We start from the raw sequence: 10,112 nt of genomic DNA, 5'->3' as shown, positions 1-10,112 counted from the left end.
AAAATGTCCCAAAATATCCAAAAATGTTCCTAAAATGTCCCCAAATATTAAAAAAACCCCCAAAATATCCCAAATTTCCCCAAAAAAATCCCAAAATTTCCCCAAAATGTCCAAAAATGCCCCCAAATATCCCAAAAAAATCCCAAAATATCCCAAATTTCTCCAAAAATGTCCCCAAAACGTCACAAAAAATCCCAAAATATCCTCAAAATATCCCAAATATCCCAAAATAACCCAGAATTGTTCCAAAATATCCCCAAAAAAATCCCAAAATGTCCCCAAAATATCCCAAAAAATCCCAAAATATCCCTCAAAATGTCCCCAAATGTCCCCAAAATGTCCCAAAATCCCCCCAAAATCTCAAAAAAACCCCCAAAATATCCCAAATTTCCCCAAAAATGTCCCCAAAATATCCAAAAAGTCCCCAAAATATCCCAAAATAACCCAGAATTGTTCCAAAATCTCCCCAAATATCCCCAAAAAATCCTAAAATATCCCAAAAAATCCCAAAATATCCCTCAAAATGTCGTTAAATGTCCCAAAAATGTCCAAAAATCCCCCCAAATATCCAAAAAAAATCAAAATATCCCAAATTTCCCCAAAAATCTCCCCAAATGTCCCAAAATATCCCCAAAATATCCCAAGAAAAATCCCAAAATATCCCAAAATGTCCCCAAAATGTCCCAAAATACCCAAAAATGTCCCAAAATCCCCCCAAATATCATAAAAAAATCAAAATATCCCAAATTTCCCCAAAAAATGTCCCCAAAATATCCCAAAATAACCCAGAATTGTTCCAAAATCTCCCCAAATATCCCCAAAAAATCCTAAAATATCCCTCAAAATGTCCCCAAAATACCCCAAAAATGTCCAAAAATCCCCCCAAATACCCCCCAAAAATCCCCAAATATCCAAAATGTCCCCAAAATGTCACAAAATATCCCAAAAAATCCCAAAAAATCCCAAAATATCCCTCAAAATGTCCCCAAAATACCCAAAAATGTCCAAAAATCCCCCCAAATATCCAAAAAAAATCAAAATATCCCAAATTTTCCCAAAAATCTCCCCAAATATCCCAAAATATCCCTAAAATATCCCAAGAAAAATCCCAAAATATCCCAAAATGTCCCCAAAATGTCACAAAATACCCAAAAAAGTCCCCAAAATCCCCCCAAATATCCCCAAAAAAATCCCAAAATATCCCCAAAAAATAAATTTAAAAACCCCTAAAAAATAAAAAAAAATCCCCAAACCCCCCAAAATTTAATTTTATTTTTTATTTTTCCCCCCCAACTCTTCCCTTCTCTCACACAAATTTTATTCCTTCACTTGGGGGGGGAAGTAACAAAAAAAAAAACACAAAAAAATTAAAATTTTTGGCGATTTGCCCCCAAATTTTTGGAGATTTCTCCCCAAATTTTTGGGTTCCTCGCCCCAAATTTTATTTTATTTTTATTTAATTTTAATTTTATTTTTTTTTGGGGGTCACGGCGGCTCCCCCGATTTTTGGGGGGGTCTCTTGGGGAGCCCCCGGAGCTGCTCCAGGAGCTGCTGGATGAATTCCTGCGGGAAAATTTAAATTATTTCATTAATTAAATCATTAATTAATTTAATTTTTAATTAATTCCCCTCCCCCCCTGCCCTGGGAGGGCCCCGCCCCTCCCCCCCCTCCTCCCCTCCCCCATTTCCGGAATTTTCGCTCCCGAATTTTTTTTCCTTTTAAAGCCCGGACGGAGCCGAGGGTGGGGGAGGGGATTGGGAGGGGGGAGGGGAGCCCAAAAAAAAAATCCCAAAAATAAAAAATACTAAAGAAAAAAAAATCCGGATAAAAAAGCAGAAAATCCCCCTAAAAAAGTTAAAAAAATAAAATTATTCTGGAAAAAAAAGCCAAAAAAGTCCCCAAAAAATGCTTCAAAAATGGGAAAAAAATTAAAAGTTCCCCTTCAAAAAATCCCCCCCAGAAACATAAAAAAATTAAAATTTCTCCCAAAAAAATCCCGGAAAAAAACATAGAAAATGCCCCCCAAAAAGTTTTTTAAAAATAAAATTGTTCCTGGAAAGAAAACCTCAAAAAATACCCAAAAATCCCTTAAAGAATGGGAAAAAAATAAAAAAAAATCCCCCCAGAAAATGCCCCCCAAAAGGTTTTAAAAAAATAAAATTATTCCTGAAAAAAAAGCCAAAAAAGTCCCAAAAAATTCCCCCAAGAATGGGAAAAAAAATTAAAAGTTTGCCCCGAAAAAAATCCCAGAAAATCCCCCCAAAAGTTTTTAAAAAATAAAATTATTCCTGAAAATAACAACAAAAAAGACCCCAAAAAAATGCTTCAAAAATGGGAAAAAATTAAAAGTTCCCCCCAAAAAAATCCCAGAAAAATAAAGCAGAAAATGCCCCCTAAAAAGTTAAAAAAAATTAAAATTATCCCTGAAAAAAACAACAAAAAATCGCCCCAAAACTCCCCACAGAAACATTTTTAGAAGTTTAAATTCCCCCCAAAAAAATTCCCTAAAAGTCCCCCCAAAAGTTTTAAAAAAATAAGAATTCCCCCCAAAGAAATTCCTGAAAAACAAACCAGAAAATGCCCCCTAAAAAGTTAAAAAAAATAAAATTATCCCTGGAAATAAACAAAAAAAACCCCAAAAAAATGACCCCAAAATGGGCAAAAAATAAGAATTTCCCCAAAAAAAGTCCTGGAAAAAAATCCCCAAAAATCTCCTCCAAAGAAAGTAAAAAAAATTAAAAGTTCCCCCAAAAAAATCCCAGAAAATCCCCGAAAAAAGTGTTTAAAAAATAAAATTATTCTTGTAAAAAAAGCCAAAAAAAGTCTCCAAACGTGCCCTGAAAATGGGAAAAAATTAAAAGTTTCCCCCAAAAAAATCCCAGAAAAATAAAGCAGAAAATGCCCCCTAAAAAGTTAAAAAAAATAAAATTATCCCTGAAAAAAAACCAAAAAAAATCCCCAAAAATCCCCCCCGAAAATAGGAAAAAAATAAGAATTCTCTCAAAAAAAAATCCCCAAAAAATCCCCCCCAAAAACCAAACAAAAAATCCCTAAAAAAATAAAAAAAAACAAAAAAAAACCCCCAAAAATCAAAAAACATCCCCCCAAATTTAAAAAAAACCCTAAAAAAAATCTCCCCAAAAAATCCTAAAAAAGCCCCAAATCCCCCCCAAAAAAATCTTTTAAAAATCCCCAAAAAAATCCCAAAATAATTCCCAAAAAATCCTCCCAAAAATAAAAAATATCCAAAAAAATCCCTAAAGAATTCCCCCAAAAATTCCCAAAAAAATGCCCAAAAAATCCCAAAAAATATTTTAAAAATCCCAAAAAATGCCCCAAAAAAACCCAAAAAATCCCCCCCAAAAATAAAAAAATTCCCAAAAAATCCAAAAAAAATCCCCCAAAAAATAAAAAAAAATTCCCAAAAAATCCCAAAAAAAATCCCCTAAAAAATCCCCCAAAAATCCCAAAAAAAAAAAAAAATCCCCCCAAATGCTCAAAAAAAATCCCAAAAATATCCCCTCAAAAAACCAAAAAATCCCAAAAAAATGCCCCAAAAAATAATTTTAAAAAATCCCTAAAAAATCCCAAATAATCTCAAACAATTCCCAAAAAATCCCCCAAAATATCCCCAAAAAATTAAAAAAAATCTCTAAAAAAAATCCTCCAAAAAATAAAAAAAATCTGAAAAAAACCCAAAAAAATTCCAAAAAAAAAAAATCCCCCAAAACCCCAAAAATCCCCCCCAAAATTAAAAACAAATTAAAAAAAAATCCCCAAAACTCCCCAAAAATTCCAATTTTTTTCCCTTTTCCTCACCTGGGTGTCGGCAGTGCAGGAGCTCAGGATGCTCTGGGGGAATTCATTAAAATTAATTAAAATTAATTATAATTAATTAAAGTTAATTAAAATCAATTAAAAATAATTATAATTAATTAATTCAGATTAATTCAGATTAATTCCCATTCATTTGGGGGCAATTTGGGATTTTTTATGGAGGAGATTTGGGATTTTTAGGGGGAAAATTTGGGATTTTTTAGGGGTAAATTTGGGATTTTTTATGTGCAAATTTGGGATTTTTAATATTGAAAATTGAGATTTTTGAGGGGAAAAAATTGAGATTTTTTTTAGGGAAATAGGAGATTTTTTATGTGGAAATTTGGGTTTTTTTGGGGAAGGAATTGGGATTTCTTTAGGGGGGATTTGGGATTTTTTTATGTGGAAATTTGAGATTTTTATGAGGAAATTTGGGATTTTTGTGAGGAAAAATTTGGGATTTTTGAGGGGAAAAAATTGGGATTTTTTTTAGAGACATTTGGGATTTTTTAGGGGGAAATTTGGGATTTTTTAGGGGGAATTTTGGGATTTTTAGGGGGAAATTTGGGACTTTTTGGGGAAAGAAATTGAGATTTTTTTAGGGAAAATTGAGATTTTTTAATGTGGAAATTTGGGATTTTTGGGGAAGGAATTGGGATTTTTTAGGGGAAAATTTGGGATTTTTTAGGGGGAAAAATCAGGATTTTTTGGGGGGAAATTTGGGATTTTTGGGGGAAATAATTGGGATTTTTTAATGTAGAAATTTGGGATTTTTTTAGGGAAATTTGAGATATTTTGGGGGCAATTTGTGATTTTTTTATGTTGAAATTTGGGATTTTTTAGGGGGAAAATTTGGGATTTTTTAGGGGGGAAATTTGAGATTTTTTTAGAGAAATGGGGATTTTTGTGAGGAAAAAATTGAGATTTTTTGGGGGGAAATTTGGGATTTTTTGGGGGGGAAATTTGGGATTTTTTATGGGGAAATTTGGGATTTTTCATGTGGAAAATTGGGATTTTTTATGTGGAAATTTGGGATTTTTTAGGGGGAAAATTTGAGATTTTTAGGGGGAAATTTAGGATTTTTGAGGGGAAAAATTGAGATTTTTTTTTAGGGAAATTTTAGATTTTTAGGGGGAAATTTGGGGTTTTTTGGGGGGAAAATTTGGGATTTTTAGGGAGGGGATTTGGGATTTTTTTGGGGACGCTCAGAGGGATTTGGGGACATTTTGGGGACACTTTGGGGACACTTTGGGGACACTTTGGGGACACTTTGGGACCCCCCAGTCCCACCTGGAGTTTTTCCCTTCGCTCCTCGTCCGTTCCCAGCTCCTGCAGCTCATCAATGCAAACCTCGGCCGGGATTTCTCCTTCCTGGGGTCAGAAAAATCCAAAATTTCACCCCAAAAATCCCGAATTTCATCCCTAAAAATCCCAAATTTCATCCATAAAAAATCCCAAATTTCACCCCAAAAATCCCAAATTTAATCCGTAAAAAAATCACAAATTTAATCCATTAAAATCCCAAATTTTCCCCCCAAAAATCCTAAATTTTCCCCTAAAATATCCTGAATTTCATCCCTAAAAATCCCAAATTTCCCTTAAATAAATCTCAAATTTCATCCATAAAAAATCCCAAATTCCATCCCAAAAATCCCAAATTTCCCTTAAAAAAATCCCAAATTTCATCCCTAAAAATCCCAAATTTCATCCCCAAAAATCCCAAATTTCACCCCAAAAATCCCAAATTTCTCTTAAAAAAAATCAAATTTCATCCATAAAAAATCCCAAATTTCCCCCTTAAAATTCCCGAATTTCCCCCCCCAAAATCCCAAATTTAATCCATAAAAAATTTCAAATCTCATCCATAAAAAATCCCGAATTTTCTCCCAACCCCCCCCCAATGTCCCCAACCCCCCCCCCCAATGTCCCCAAATCCCTTCGGGTGTCCCCAACCCCCCCCCCGGGTGTCCCCAGCCCCGCCCCTCCCCCCCCCGCCCCTCCCCCACCCTCCGGCCTCGCTCCGTTCCCACGGTGGGGGGAGGGGAAGGTCCCTCGGGATTGATTCCAGTTCTGCTCCCAGTCCATCCCAGTTCCCTCCCAGTCCCTCCCAGTCCATCCCAGTTCCCATCCCAGTCCATCCCAGTTCATCCCAGTCCCATCCCAGTCCATCCCAGTCCCTCCCAGTCCATCCCAGTTCATCCCAGTCCCATCCCAGTTCATCCCAGTCATTCCCAGTTCAATCCCAGTCCCATCTCAGTCCATCCCAGTCCATCCCAGTTCATCCCAATCCCATCCCAGTTCATCCCAGTTCATCCCAGTCCATCCCAGTCCCATCCCATCCTATCCCAGTTCATCCCAGTCCCATCCCAGTTCATCCCAGTTCATCCCAGTCCATCCCAGTCCATCCCAGTTCATCCCAATCCCATCCCAGTTCATCCCAGTCCATCCCAGTTCATCCCAGTTCAGTTCATTCCAGTCCATCCCAGTCGTGGTTCTGGTCCCTGTTCTGGTCCTAGTCCCATCCCAGTTCATCCCAGTTTGTCTCAATTCATCCCAGTCCATCCCAGTCCATCCCAGTTCATCCCAGTCCCGGTTCTGGTCTCGATTCTGCTCCCAGTCCGTCCCAGTCTTGGTTCTGGTCCCAGTTCATCCCAGTCCTATCCCAGTCCATCCCAGTCCCATCCCAGTCCATCCCAGTTCATCCCAGTCCTATCCCAGTTCGTCCCAGTCCCAGTCCTTCCCAGTCCCATCCCAGTCCTGGTTCTACTCCCAGTCCATCCCAGTTCCATCCCAGTCATTCCCAGTCCATCCCAGTTCATCCCAGTCCTGGTTCTGGTCCCTGTTCTGGTCCCGGTTCTGCTCCCAGTCCATCCCAGTTCCAGTTCCCAGTCCCAGTCCCGTTTCCAGTCCATCCCAGTCCCAGTTCTGTTCCCAGTCCCATCCCAGTCCCAGTTCTGTTCCCAGTCCCATCCCAGTGCCAGTTCTGTTCCCAATTCCATCCCAGTCTCATCCCAGTCCCGGTCCCGGTCCCAGTCCCTGTTCCTTTTCTTGGTCCCATTCCCGGTCCCCATGCCGGTCCCAGTCCCGTTCCTGTTCCCGTTCCCTGTTCCTTCTCCTGGTCCTGGTCCCCATCCCTGTCCCGGTTCTGGTCCTGGTTCTGTTCCCAGTCCCGGTTCTGGTCCCAGTCCCATCCCAGTCCCGGTTCTGGTCCCAGTCCCGTTCCTGTTCCCATTCCCTGTTCCTTTTCCTGGTCCTGGTCCCCATCCCTGTCCCGGTTCTGTTCCCGGTCCTGTTCCCAGTTCCATTCCTGGTCCCAGTCCCGGTTCTGGTCCCGTTCCCAGTCCCGTTCCCGATCCCATTCCCTGTTCCTTCTCTTGGTCCTGGTCCCCATCCCAGTCCCGGTTCTGTTCCCAGTCCCCATCTCGGCCCCAGTCCCTCTCATCCAGTCCCAGTCCCCTCCTGTTCCTGGTCCCGGTCCCGTTACTGGTCCCGGTCCCGGTCCCTGTTCCTTCTGGTCCCTTTTCCAGTCCCCATCTTAGTCCCGGTCCAGTTCCTGCTCCCATTCCCGGCCCAGTTCCCGTTCCCTTTCTGGTCCCATTCCCGGTCCCGTTCCTGGTCCCGATCCCGATCCTGTCCCTGGTCCCATTCCCGGTCCCGGTCCAGTTCCCATTCCCGGTCCAGGTCCCGTTCCCTTTCTGGTCCCATTCCCTGTTCCTTCTCCCGTTCCTGGTCCCGATCCCGATCCCGATCCTGTCCCCGGTCCCGATCCCAATCCCCCGATTTTATTTCTGGTCCCTCTCCCAGTCCCATTTCCGGTCCCATTCCCGGTTCCGTGGCTCGGTCCCTGTTCCTGTCCCGGTTCCCGTCCCCATCCCTCGTCCCTCTCCCGGTCCCGGTCCTGGTTCTGTCCCTTGTTCCCTGTCCTGGTCCCCGGTCCCGGTCCCGTTCCCGGTCCGAGTCCCACTCCCGGTCCCAGTTCAGTCCCGGTCCCGATCCTGGTCCCCCGGACCCATCCCCATCCTCATCCCGGTTCCCGGTCCCGGTCCCGGTCCCGGTGCCGGTCCATCCCCGGCAGAACTTCCCGAGCCTCCATCCCCGCTCCCGCTCCCGCTCCCTTTCCATCCCGGTCCCGTTCCTGGTTCCCCTGCCCCATCCCCGGTCCTCCCCCGATTCCCGTGCTCTGTTCCCGTTCCATTCCCGGTTCCGATCCCCGGTCCCGGTGCCGGTTCCGGTTCCCATCCCCGGTACAGCTCCCTGATCCCCCCGTCGATCCCGGTTCCCCATCCCCGGTCCCCTGCCCTGTTCCTGCTCCATCCCCGGTTCCCCGCTCCGATCCCGGTTCCCCTGCCCCATCCCCGCCCCGATCCCGGTTCTCCTGCCCCATCCCCCATCCCCGGTCCCATCCCGGTGCCGGTTCCGGTACCCGTCCCCGGTACAGCTCCTCGAGCCTCCCGTCGATCCCGGTTCCCCATCCCCGGTCCCGTGCCCTGCTCCTGGTCCATCCCCGGTTCTCCTGCCCCTTTCCCGGTTTCCCTGCTCCGATCCCGGTTCTGCTGCCCCATCCCCGGTCCAATCCCGGTTCCCCTGCCCCATCCCCGGTCCCCCTGCCCCATCCCCGGTCCAATCCCGGTGCCGGTTCCGGTACCCGTCCCCGGTATATCTCCCCGAGCCTCCCGTCGATCCCGGTTCCCCATCCCCGGTCCCGTGCCCTGCTCCTGGTCCATCCCCGGTTCTCCTGCCCCTTTCCCGGTTTCCCTGCTCCGATCCCGGTTCTGCTGCCCCATCCCCGGTCCAATCCCGGTTCCCCTGCCCCATCCCCGGTCCCCCTGCCCCATCCCCGGTCCAATCCCGGTGCCGGTTCCGGTACCCGTCCCCGGTATATCTCCCCGAGCCTCCCGTCGATCCCGGTTCCCCATCCCCGGTTCCCCCGCTCCGATCCCGGTTCCCCTGCCCCATCCCCGCTCCGATCCCGGTTCTGCTGCCCCATCCCCGTTTCCCGGTCCCATCCCGGTGCCGGTTCCGGTACCCGTCCCCGGTACAGCTCCTCGAGCCTCCCGTCGATCCCGGTTCCCCATCCTCGGTCCCCTGCCGTGCTCCTGGTCCATCCCCGGTTCCCCTGCCCCGATCCCGGTTTCCCAGCTCCGATCCCGGTTTCCCTGCCCCATCCCCGGTTCCCCGGTCCAATCCCGGTGCCGGTTCCGGTTCCCATCCCCGGTACATCTCCCTGACCCCCCCGTCGATCCCGGTTCCCCATCCCCGGTCCCGTGCCCTGCTCCTGGTCCATCCCCGGTTTCCCCGCTCCGATCCCGGTTCCCCTGCCCCATCCCCGGTCCAATCCCGGTTCTCCTGCCCCATCCCCGGTCCCCGGTCCCATCCCGGTGCCGGTTCCGGTTCCCATCTCCGGTACAGCTCCCCGAACCTCCCGTCGATCCCGGTTCCCCATCCCCGGTTCTCCTGCCCCTTTCTCGGTTCCCCCGCTCCGATCCCGGTTCCCCTGCCCCATCCCCCCTCCGATCCCGGTTCTCCTGCCCAATCCCCGCTCCGATCCCGGTTCTCCTGCCCCATCCCCGGTCCAATCCCGGTTCTGCTGCCCCATCCCCGGTCCCCGGTCCCATCCCGGTGCCGGTTCCGGTACCCGTCCCCGGTACAGCTCCTCGAGCCTCCCGTCGATCCACTGCTCCGTGTCCAGCCTCCGCTGCAGCTCCTGCCGGTTGTACTTGACCGTGACCCGAGCCGAGCGCCGCTGAACCCCGGGACTGCGGCCCGGGGACCTTCGGCCCGGTTCGAGCCCCGATCCCGGAGACCCCCGGCCCGGTTCGAGCCGCCCCCGGCCCGGTTCGAGCCCCCCCCGGCCCTGCCGCCGCCCCACCCGGTTCGCCGCCATCGCTCGGGACGCGGCTCCGGGGCGGCCGCCGGGGGTAGGGGGCGAGGGGGCGGGGCTTGGGAGGGCGTGGCTGGTGGGCGGGGCCTTATTTCGAGTTCACGATATGGTCAATGATGAGTGGGCGTGGCTTAGAAGGGCGTGGCTTGAATGGGGAACCTCCCCCAGAGCCACAAAAGGGGCGGGGCTTAAAAGGGCGTGGGCGTGGCTTAAACGGAGACTGCATCACTAGCTATCAGAGGGGCGGGGTTTGAAGGGGCGTGGTCTATGGGGTGGGGCTTAAATGGGCGTTCCAGACCCCAAAATCCCGCCCAAAATTCCTCAAGCCGTCCTCAAAAGGCTGCAGAGCCCAAAATTCCTACAAAATCCCCCAGACCCCAAAATTCCCCTAAAATCCCCTCAGACACCAAAATC

General features: G+C 47.3%; 1 protein-coding gene across 1 annotated transcript; it reads right to left on the bottom strand.

Moving 5' to 3' along the window:
- Positions 1 to 1,485: 1,485 nt before the first annotated feature.
- On the bottom strand, positions 1,486 to 9,701 carry LOC117009593 (protein phosphatase 1 regulatory subunit 14A-like). Its single transcript, XM_033083857.1, has 4 exons — positions 9,453 to 9,701; positions 5,108 to 5,188; positions 3,821 to 3,853; positions 1,486 to 1,563 (listed from the first exon to the last, which is right to left on the bottom strand). The coding sequence occupies exons 1-4, from the start codon at positions 9,699 to 9,701 to the stop codon at positions 1,486 to 1,488; spliced, it is 441 nt and encodes a 146-aa protein (XP_032939748.1).
- Positions 9,702 to 10,112: the final 411 nt, after the last annotated feature.

Source organism: Catharus ustulatus, chromosome 34 (assembly GCF_009819885.2).
Source record: "Catharus ustulatus isolate bCatUst1 chromosome 34, bCatUst1.pri.v2, whole genome shotgun sequence".
In the NCBI taxonomy this organism is placed as follows: domain Eukaryota; kingdom Metazoa; phylum Chordata; class Aves; order Passeriformes; family Turdidae; genus Catharus; species Catharus ustulatus.
This window is presented reverse-complemented; position numbering and strand designations above follow the sequence as displayed.

Coding starts and splice junctions, on each gene's coding strand:
- LOC117009593 (XM_033083857.1), bottom strand. CDS start 9,701: ATGGCGGCGAACCGGGTGGGGCGGCGGCAGGGCCGGGGGGGGCTCGAA. Junction 5,189..9,452: donor AGGAGCTGTACCGGGGACGG/GTACCGGAACCG, acceptor TTCTGACCCCAG/GAAGGAGAAATCCCGGCCGA. Junction 3,854..5,107: donor AGCGAAGGGAAAAACTCCAG/GTGGGACTGGGG, acceptor GAATTCCCCCAG/AGCATCCTGAGCTCCTGCAC.